Source organism: Schistocerca gregaria, chromosome X (genome assembly GCF_023897955.1).
Source record: "Schistocerca gregaria isolate iqSchGreg1 chromosome X, iqSchGreg1.2, whole genome shotgun sequence".
In the NCBI taxonomy this organism is placed as follows: domain Eukaryota; kingdom Metazoa; phylum Arthropoda; class Insecta; order Orthoptera; family Acrididae; genus Schistocerca; species Schistocerca gregaria.
The window spans coordinates 427118802-427129984 of NC_064931.1; the positions used below are offsets into that span (position 1 = coordinate 427118802).

General features: G+C 39.0%; 1 protein-coding gene across 1 annotated transcript in view; it reads left to right on the plus strand.

The window, feature by feature from the left end:
- The window catches only part of LOC126299579 (uncharacterized), a gene marked incomplete at its 3' end in the record, with an annotated part of 111263 nt that extends 101741 nt beyond the window's left edge, over positions 1 to 9522 (plus strand). Inside the window, 1 exon segment of the mRNA XM_049991591.1 lies at positions 9214 to 9522. Coding sequence (XP_049847548.1) covers positions 9214 to 9522 — 309 coding nt within the window.
- Positions 9523 to 11183: the final 1661 nt, after the last annotated feature.

Sequence of the window (11183 nt, forward strand, 5' to 3'; positions counted from 1 at the left end):
TAAATCCACCAGTCATGTGGGATATAACTTCATGTCTTCTATTGTCACAAAACCCCGTATTTTGCCTACCACATGTGGAGTGTTTACTGTGGAATTGATGGCCATCTACCGTGCCCTCTGTTACATTATAAAGTCTTCATTCACCCAAGATTTGTTATGCACATACTCAATAAGGTGGCCTTCAGGCTGTCACTTTGTTTTCCCACCGTACATGACCATGTTGCTGATATTGGTGATGCTGTTTGTTCAGCTGACTTCCTTTAGCTTCCTGGCCATGCAAGTATCCCTGATAATGAACTTCATCATCTGTCTGGGGAGGGAGGGAGGGAGGGAGGGAGGGGTGTGGCATGGCTACCAACCACCCCCCCCCCCTCCTTGTTCTTGGTGGCAGCTCCTCCAGGGATGGATTTACGACCTTACATCAAATCCCTTTTCCCTCAATCATGGACTGACTCTTCAGAGGCTACCCTCTGTGCAATATCCTTTGCACTGTCAAGGAGACTAAATCACATGACATTTTTTCCTCTACCTTCCCCCATGTGAATCTACTATCCTCTGCCATCTTTGTATCGGTCATACTAGGTTGACCCTTCATTTCTTACTTCACAATGTGCCACTCCTTTCCCTCTGTAGTTCTAGGGCTCCCCTCATGGTGATCCATATTTTGCTGGACTGTCCTCACCTTACAGTCCTTTGCACTAATTATGCCCTCTCATCCTCCTAGTCTCAGCTGTTAGCAGGCAACCCTTGTATGGTTACATCTTTCTTAAGTTTCCTTTGTGAAAGAGATTTTTCCTCTCAGGTTTAAGTCCTGGAACTGGAGTCATTCAGTTTGAGTAGGTGTGGGTTATGGAGGCTTGGATATTGGCTCCACACCTTCCAGGTTCTCCCCATCTTTTCTCTTCATTTTGTCAGGTCTATTGTGCAGTTTCATTTCCCTTTTTCTTGTCTTCTTTGCTTGGTGTTGGCCCTGTTGTACCATAATCGTATGGTGTATGTGTTGGGATGGGTCAGTGGTGATGTTAGCACCTCACTTTGCCTCTGCTCTCTCTCTCTGTTTTCCTCTTTATTTGCACATTATCCCTTCCCTTTGACTGGACTGTTTGTGTTGTTCCTCTCATGATTTCTGCCATCCTAGGTCACAGGACTGAAAAAACAACCAGTCAATCTAGGTGATAGTCATTATTTCTGTCAACAACTAATCCATCTTTGAAACTAGTCTGTCAGCCTGATTACAACATTACTTTTTAATCCATGCTATTATGTCATCCAAAATATGCTTGATAGTGGTAAAAACAACATAGCCTTTGTAGCATCCACTAGACCTGAGGACAGTGTCAGACAATATTTTTAGTTAGAATTTTTGAACTAGTTTCCCAATGCTTTCTAAAGCAGTCTGCCATTCAGACAGAAGTGGAAAAATGTATAGAGGCTTTTAACAAAATCAAAGAAAAAGAATGTTAAACAGTAGTACAGGACTGTTCTATTATTCCACAGTAACTGGAAAAGAAATGGAACGAAATGCAGGAACTGTGAAACAGCACATTATGCAAAAATAGTGCACCAACAAGAATGCAACGTTCACTCTAGATGGTTAGTATCAGAAATACTGCCAGAAAAGTAGAAGGAATGACTGACTTGCAAGTACTAGACCTAGAAGAAAAATAGTGTAGCTGAATTGTTCCTCCTTGTAATAAATAGGGCCACATTGTAACTGATTCTATTTTATTATTCTCCTGTAAATCATTTACATGATGTAGGAATCGTCACAACAAAGGTTATTAAAACTAGCTCAAACATTATGGAGTTGCCATTTAAGATTTTCAGTGTTTTCAACTTAAGAGACAAGATGTATGGTGTGACTGGAGCTCACTTTAAGAAATGAGCTAAAATTGTTACTACCCATTGTATATTTGGACACACACTCCAATGGATGGTAGGTACACATCCTTTATATCCAATTTAATACATAACCCATATTGGGTGGCTAATGTGTGGGATCTCTAGCTTTTATTAACTTTTATTATGTGGCTAGTCGTCCCCTGTACCCATGGAAACAAGTATTGGGAAGAGGAAGCCCTCTCCCAAAGACACAATTGTTTTCCTACACAGAGGTAGGTAAATAGCAGTAAAACAAATGAAGCAATATTCAGAATAATTAAATTTAACAGTACTTCATTGAAAGTCCAATATTCATTTAAAAATCACATTTACAACTGTTAGCTGCTAATCCACAAAATATTTTCATGATAGCAAGGTTTAAAGCAGAATGGATTAAAAATTTTCAATTTAATGGGATTCAAAAACATAGTATACTATTGTAGAACTCAACATAAATGTGGAAGCAGAAATAATTTTTGACTGTAAAGTAGATAACTACACTAAAAAGATCAGATTTCCAATTTTTATGAATTGGCAGTAGTATAAATAAAGTTTGCAGGGGAAAAGTCTTCTAAAAGAAAAAAAGAATTACCAAAATAAAGTATTGAAAGACTTATTGGAAGTTGATGTACTACTGCATAGTGATGAAGAAATTATTTTGTAATAAGTGAATGGAAAAAGTGGCTACACAAATTTTATCAAATGTCTTCAATCTTGTTTCAGCAAGAAAATCTAAGATGCACAGAATCAGAATCAGAATTTTTATTATCCCATAACGTATAAAGTCAAATCAGATGTGATGTACTGGGGACTCGTCAACATTACATTTACATTACACGCACATTAATAGACAACAATGTGTCATATATACCCACAGACATAAGTTCAGATTATGACTACTGTGGTTGCAGGCTATTTTTGACGATCCATTTGTGAGATGATGATACTCAAAAACTCACTCAAAAACAGGAGTAGACTATAAATTTTGTTAAGAGCAGAAAAGTGGGATATATCTATAGAAGACAGTGTAGAAAGGAAGTGGAAATTAGGACATCTACATAGATTTAGCTGGTCCTAAGGTCTATAGAATTATTAATGATGAGCAAAAAAGCACCAAGGAAATAAAGCCACAAGAACGGATTGTGCTCTATGAAAATTTCCAGAAAGATGCTAGACAGGCCAGTCAGTTGGCTTACATGTGCAAGAAGAAAGCACACAATAAGACGAAGGGCAGCCACTGAAAACTTGAAATACAAACTACTTCTGACATCATAAAACAGCCTCAATTTACAGTAAACAAATGTGAACAGAAATGTTCCATATCTTAACATAAAATATTAACAATGGAGAGGAAAGAACTGAGCCACCCAAGTTTGTCAGTACTATAGTAATCTGAAACAAAACAGTACCATATAGCATGGAAAGCTGTAAGAGATGAAAGTTTATATCTACTTGATACAGATGAAGTTCCAAAAATAATTGGAGCATTAAAAAAATAACCCCCCCCCCCCCCCCATGAACCATGGACCTTACCATTGGTGGGGAGGCTTGCGTGCCTCAGCGATACAGATAGCCGTACCACAGGTGCAACCACAACGGAGGGCTATCTGTTGAGAGGCCAGACAAACGTGTGGTTCCTGAAGAGGGGCAGCAGCCTTTTCAGTAGTTGCAGGGGCAACAGTCTGGATGATTGACTGATCTGGCCTTGTAACACTAACCACAAGGCCTTGCTGTGCTGGTACTGCAAACGGCTGAAAGCAAGGGGAAACTACAGCCGTAATTTTTCCCGAGGGCATGCAGCTTTACTGTATGGGTAAAGGATGATGGCATCCTCTTGGGTAAAATATTCTGGAGGTAATAGTCCCCCATTCGGATCTCCGGGCGAGGACTACTCAAGAGGATGTCATTATCAGGAGAAAGATAACTGGCGTTCTACGGGTCGGAGTGTGGAATGTCAGATCCCTTAATCGGGCAGGTAGGTTAGAAAATTTTAAAAGGGAAATGGATAGGTTAAAGTTAAATATAGTGGGAATTAGTGGAGTTCGGTGGCAGGAGGAACAAGACTTCTGGTCAGGTGACTACAGGGTTATAAACACAAAATCAAATAGGGGTAATGCAGGAGCAGGTTTAATAATAAATAGGAAAATAGGAATGCGGGTAAGCTACTACAAACAGCATAGTGAACGCATTATTGTGGCAAAGATAGATACGAAGCCCACACCTACTACAGTAGTAAAAGTTCATATGCCAACTAGCTCTGCAGATGACGAAGAAATTGAAGAAATGTACAATGAAATAAAGGAAATTATTCAGATAGTGAAGGGAGACGAAAATTTAATAGTAATGGGTGACTGGAATTCGAGTGTAGGAAAAGGGAGAGAAGGAAACATAGTAGGGGAATATGGAATGGGGCAAAAAAAAGAAAGAGGAAGCCGCCTGGTAGAATTTTGCACAGAGCACAACTTAATCATAGCTAACACTTGGTTCAAGAATCATAAAAGGCTGTATACATGGACGAAGCCTGGAGATACTGACAGGTTTCAGATAGATTATATAATGGTATGACAGATTTAGGAACCAGGTTTCAAGTTGTAAGACATTTCCAGGGGCAGATGTGGACTCTGACCACAATCTGTTGGTTATGACCTGTAGATTAAAACTGAAGAAACTGCAAAAAGGTGGGAAATTAAGGAAATGGGACCTGGATAAACTGAAAGAACCAGTGGTTGTACAGAGTTTCAAGGAGAGCATAAGGGAGCAATTGACAGGAATGGGGTAAAGAAATACAATAGAAGAAGAATGGGTAGCTTTGAGGCATGAAGTAGTGAAGGCAGTAGAGGATCAAGTAGGTAAAAAGACATGGGCAAGTAGAAATCCTTGGGTAACAGAAGAAATATTGAATTTAATTAATGAAAGGAGAAAATATAAAAATGAAGCAGGCAAAAAGGAATACAAACGTCTTCAAAATGAGATTGACAGGAAGTGCAAAATGGCTAAGCAGGGATGGCTAGAGGACAAATGTAAGGATGTAGGGGCTTATCTCACTAGGGGTAAGATACTGCCTACAGGAAAATTAGAGAGACTCTTTTGAGAAAAGAGAGCCACTTGTATGAATATTAAAAGCTCAGATGGAAACCCAGTTCTAACCAAAGAAGGGAAAGCAGAAAGGTGGAAGGAGTATATAGAGAGTCTATGCAAGGGCAATGTACTTCAGGACAATATTATGGAAATGGAAGAGGATATAGATGAAGACGAAATGGGAGATAAGATACTGCGTGAAGAGAGAGAGAGCACTGGAAGACCTGAGTCGAAACAAGGCCCCGGGAGTAGACAACATTTCATTGGAACTACTGACGGCCTTGGGAGATCCAGTCCTGACAAAACTCTACAATCTGGTGAGCAAGATGTATGAGACAGGCAAAATACCCTCAGACCTCAAGAAGAATATAATAATTCCAATCCCGAAGAAAGTTCGGTAATTTTCACATCTGTCAACACCTGCTATCAGATTAATAAGTCACCGCTGCAAAATGCTAACCCGAGTTCTTTACAGACGAATGGAAAAACTAGTAGAAGCCGACCTCTGGGAAGATCAGTTTGGATTCCGTATAAATGTTGGAACACGTGAGGCAATACTGACCCTACGACTTAACTTAGAAGCTAGATTAAGGAAGGGCAAACTTACGTTTCTAGCATTTGTAGACTTAGAGAAAGCTTTTGACAATGTTGACTCGAAAACGCTCTTTCAAATTCTGAAGGTGGCAGGGGTAAAATACAGGGAGCGAAAGGCTATTTACAATTTGCACAGAAACGAAATGGCAGTTATGAGTCAAGGGGCATGAAAGGGAAGCAGCGGTTGGGAAGGGAGTGAGACAGGGTTGTAGCCTCTCCCCGATGTTATTCAATCTGTATATTGAGCAAGCAGTGAAGGAAACAAAAGAAAAATTCGGAGTAGGTATTAGTCCATGGAGAAGAAATAAAAACTTTGAGGTTCGCCGATGACATCGTAATTCTGTCAGACAGCAAAGTACTTGGAAGAGCAGTTGAACAGAATGGATAGTGTCTTGAAAGGAGGATATAAGATGAACATCATCAATAGCAAAATGAGGATAATGGAATGTAGTCACTTTAAATCGGGTGATGCTGAGGGAATTAGATTAGGAAATGACTCTTAAAATAGTAAAGGAGTTTTGCTATTTGGGGAGCAAAGTAACTGATGATGGTCGTAGTAGAGAGGATATAAAATGTAGACTGGCAATGGCAAGGAAAGCGTTTCTGAAGAAGAGGAATTTTGTTAACATCGAGTATAGATTTAAGTGTCAGGAAGTTGTTTCTGAAAGTATTTGTATGGAGTGTAGCCATGTATGGAAGTGGAAAATGGACAATAAATAGTTTGGACAAGAAGACAATAGAAGCTTTCGAAATGTGGTGCTACAGAAGAATGCTGAAGATTAGTTGGGTAGATCACATAACTGAAGAGGAGGTATTGAATAGGATTGGGGAGAAGAGAAGTTTGTGGCACAACTTTACCAGAAGAAGGGATCGGTTGGTAGGACATGTTCTGAGGCATCAAGGGATCAGCAATTTAGTATTGGAAGGCAGTGTGGAGGGTAAAAATCATAGAGGGATACCAAGAGATTACTACACTAAGCAGATTCAGAAGGCTGTAGGTTGCAGAAGGTACTGGGAGATGAAGAAGCTTGCACAGGATAGAGTAGCATGGAGAGCTGCATCAAACCAGTTTCAGGACTGAAGACCACCACAACAACAACAAAAATAAGTCTTGGCAGCATATTGGCAACAATGATGAAACACTGCTAGATCTTTTAAACCCAGCCACTTTCGATTATATTTAGTAATGAAGGAAGTAGCATACCCAAAACCTTTCAAACAAGAGCAAGGCAATGTCTGCATTTAAACGAGATCCAGAAAACTATAGACCCAACAATCATGACTGTTCTGTCTAAAATAGTAGAAACAGTGATTAAAGAATGAAAGTGCTTTATGGAATGATGGGCATCCCTCAAATGTGTTCTTAAAAAAAGGTTTCTAATTGTATTAGATTGCCTGTAACTTCATCAAAATGAAGAAAGTTTTGAGACAGGTTGTCAGCACTGTATGAACTTTGTGAAGATGTGAGGCAGAATAAATTATTACTGTATAAAAAACCACCTTGGATGATATCAGATGATACTGCAGACAACACATTTTCAACACACACTATAAATTCAATGCTCACTATTTTCTTCTATCTCATTTCCATTGTCAGATTACACATTTTGATAAAAGCTATGTTGAGTGGAGATACAAACTTAATCATCACATAGTTCAGCAGCCTACCATTAGGATTTAGATTTCAGAACAGTCATTTCCTGTGCATTATCTTTGCTGTTCTGCAGACTTAGTTATATGATGACCTATATCACTATACATGAACCATAGACTTCATATCTTTCCTGACATCCTAACAAAAGAGCTTTTTTGATGTCTGCTAATTTCCAGAAGGATTTTCTTTTTGTTAGTTTCTTTAATGGAGTTAAACTAAGAATCTTCCTCTTGCATTTACAGGACAGCAAAGTTTTTTTTCCTTGCATTTTGGATCAAGTTTCCCCACTCCCTTGTCAATCATGTAGATCCATATGCACATAATGGGGAAAGTTCTTTCATCCCACTAAAATTCACTGTAAACAATGTTTTCACTGTTTGTTCTTCATGCTGTCATCTTTCTTCTACTTTTATTGATTCATCTTCCTATATTTGGTTATAAATGATGTAAACATAGAAATTAAAGGCAAACTGGCAGCCAGCCATGGAGGTGGTGGTTGTCTCCAGTGTCAGTTAATAGAAAAATAGTTGGACTGAGTGCTTTAGTTTGAGTATGTTTCTGCTCTTGGTCAGTGTTTCACCCCATAATACAAGCGGATGATGAAATATTGGCAGGCAACAACTTTTATTGTGAAGGATGACAGGATGTAAGAATTGTCAACTAAGCTAGTTGGTGACATAAGCTAGTTGGTGACATAAGCTTGTTGCTTGCAGGGAAACTATAAATTGCAGTAAAACTGTTCATTTTGGTGTTGCTCTATCAAAATTGAATTTATTACCACAAAATGGCCAAATACCACGAATCATAACATTTTTGTGATGTGCATACATAGTAACAGGTTCAAATAGCTCTGAGCACTATGCGACTTAACTTCTGAGGTCATCAGTCTCCTAGAACTTAGAACTAATTAAACCTAACTAACCTAAAGACATCACACACATCCATGCCCAAGGCAGGATTTGAACCTGTGACCGTAGCAGTCGCTCGGCTCCAGACTGTAGTGCCTAGAACCGCACGGCCACTCCTGCCGTTCATACATTGTAAACTTTAATGGAAAGTATAAAGTTATGATGCAGGAATGTAATCCTGCTTCTACTGCAGAGTGAGTCTTGACATTTAGTTGCAGAACTGCATATATTGTTTACTCTATTTTCAGTACTCCATCCTCTAAGAGTTTTCTGGATGATAGATTGAAAAGGAATATCTTCAGCTAAGAAAGAAAGATCAGTGATCTGTGGTGTCGGCCAGCTGTGTAGCTTGTTGAAACATATCACAATTGTAAATCTCTGTGCATCCTTCTTTGTTAAACTTAAGTGATATGGATTCATTCACTCAGTTGTTCATTGATATATCTGCAATTTAACACTTCGGTAACATTGCAGTGAAATGTGCACCAACGTTTAGGTTGTCATTGTAGTGGGTATCTATATACATACAACTGAAAAGTGAGTGATGAAACAGTGTTTCAAATCTAGGTTCATGGTCTTTATAGTACCACTTCTGTTCTGTAACAAATTGTGAACTGATTATATTCATGTCAAATTAGCTGTGGCTCAGGTGGTTGCTATAGAATCTGAGTAGGTAAGTGGATAAAATTTTCTGTGCAGTTTAAGGAATTAAACTGTACAGTATTCTAAAGTAATTTGTTGTTTATTTTAAATTTTGAGAAAGTTTTTTTAAATATTCAATGAAATTTGTGTACCAGAATCACTTTTATTGGTTTATTAAGAGATGCTAATTTAGAAAGTTAGGTATAAAATTTTTTTACTAATGTTCTGCATCACTATGCAGATTTCAAGACATTTACAGGAATATCTGGATAATTCTGACTAAATCAAAAGTTGTCATAATGTTAAAAACATAGAATTTTAGCATTTTGGTTCCTGTTTCTCTGCAATAAACTTAAATATTTAATTCCATACTGATAAAATATTTGAAAAATACTTAAAGAAATTTTAGCTAACATAGGCCTAATAAACTATCTATAGTTTGAATATTTTATGCAGGAATCACTTCATGAAGCTGGTTGTTCATCATTGCCAGAATTAAACCAAGGGTTGGGGAAAGTTGTGAGAGAAGTATTGAGCCAACTCCATCATGTTATGATTGATCTAAATAATCCACTGGCAATAAGAGAGATTGCAACAAAAATTATGACAACAGGTAGTTTGCAATCACTTACTCCAAGCCCTGGTATGGAAACAATGAGGCGTGTTAGCTCATCACCCATTCTTTCACAAGATAGTAGCTCTGTTTGGTCACATCAAGGCCCAAATGAGCATCTGAAACGTGAAGAATCAGCAGTTTCATTGCAGGTAAGTTATAAGATAGGTTAAGTAATCCAGATACATTGTGTTGAAAGGAGGCATTTAAATTTTTTTATGTCTAGGTAACACTGAGAAATAAAAACATTTACTTTATTACAAATATTAGTTTTTTGATGTGGAGCTTCTGTTAATGTTAAATCTAAAAGATGATCTGCCACTGACAAGTTGGATTGTACAGTGTCCTCCTGTCGGTTTTTCAGTCTGACAGTTTATTAATGTACAACCTTCCTAAAAATATCACTTCTAAAATTTCAATTTGTACCTATGAAGATCCAAAACAGCAGAAGTTTCAGTGTATGGAAGAAACTGGTATTAAATTTAAACCACACTAAAGTGACACATTAAGTCTATTTGTAGCACCTGCTGGGTAATGGTTATGCAGTACGTTGCACAGAGAAATTGGCACAAATGATTATTGAAAACAAATTCATATTTAAACTGCCAAGAGTTGTTACTAAATAATTTACTACCAATTTGTCTTCACATCAGTTATATAAAATTGCCTTCATGGCAACATTTTTAGTATGGAGTCCAATAAAATAGGCCATCCTGCACCACTGCTGTCAATAAAATACTGATCAGCCAGAAGAAAATTATGACCGCTGACTTACTATAGGTATAAACCCATCCAGGTGATCTCATCACCTGGAAGTAATGACAGCTAAAGAATTTCAGAAACTGCACAACTTGTTGGGTGTTGCAGGAGTGCTGTTGGGTCTTCAATGTGGGGCAAAACAAACATGAAATCATGTCCATATGTTGTGGGGTTGGGCAGCCACACCTTGTTACAGGTATCATAAGTTGTAGACTGGGCAGATTGGTAAAACAGGACAGGTAGCAAACTGGTGGAACTAACACCAATCTTTAATGCTGGCCAGAATAAAAATGTCTGAACACACAGTGCACCAAAGACTCTAAATGATAAACCTCTGCAGCTGACGACCCTTGCATGTGCCAATGTCAGTACCATGACAACTAAGACTCAAATGGGCACATGCCAATTTGCACTAGACATCAGTGCATTGGCAGAGCACTGAGTGGTCTTATGGATCCTGATGGCTTCTTCATACCTATTGGAGGGTGTGAATCGGTCATCTTCCAGGGAACACATCCTTGACACCTGTACTGCAAGATCGACAAAAGCTGGTGGCAGCTCCTTTATGCTCTGGGGAACATTCACATTGGCATCAGGGGTCCAGTAGAGCTCATGCACGGTACCATGACAGCCAAGGAGTATCGCACACTGGTTACAGACTGCATCCACCCCTTGATGACAATCCCATTTCCCAACAGCAGTGGCATTTTTCAGCAAGATAATGCCTCGTATCAAAAGGCCAGGAGTGTGGTGGTCACAGGAACACAGTGGCAAGTTAAATTTGAGGTGCTGCCCCCCCCCCCCCCCTCCCCAACTTGCCAGATTTGAAACTTTTCAAAATACACATGGTATGTGAATGAAGGTGGTGCCAGAGCACATACCCCTCCCCCTCCCCCACCCCCACCACCCCTCCCCCCTTCCTTGAGATTTATGGGAATTAGGTGGTATGCATGCATGCATGCATATGCAGATGTGGTGCCAACTCCCTCCATTGATGTCAAGGCCTCATCGCTCCCATGCCATGATATGTCACTGCTATCATCCATGCCAAAGG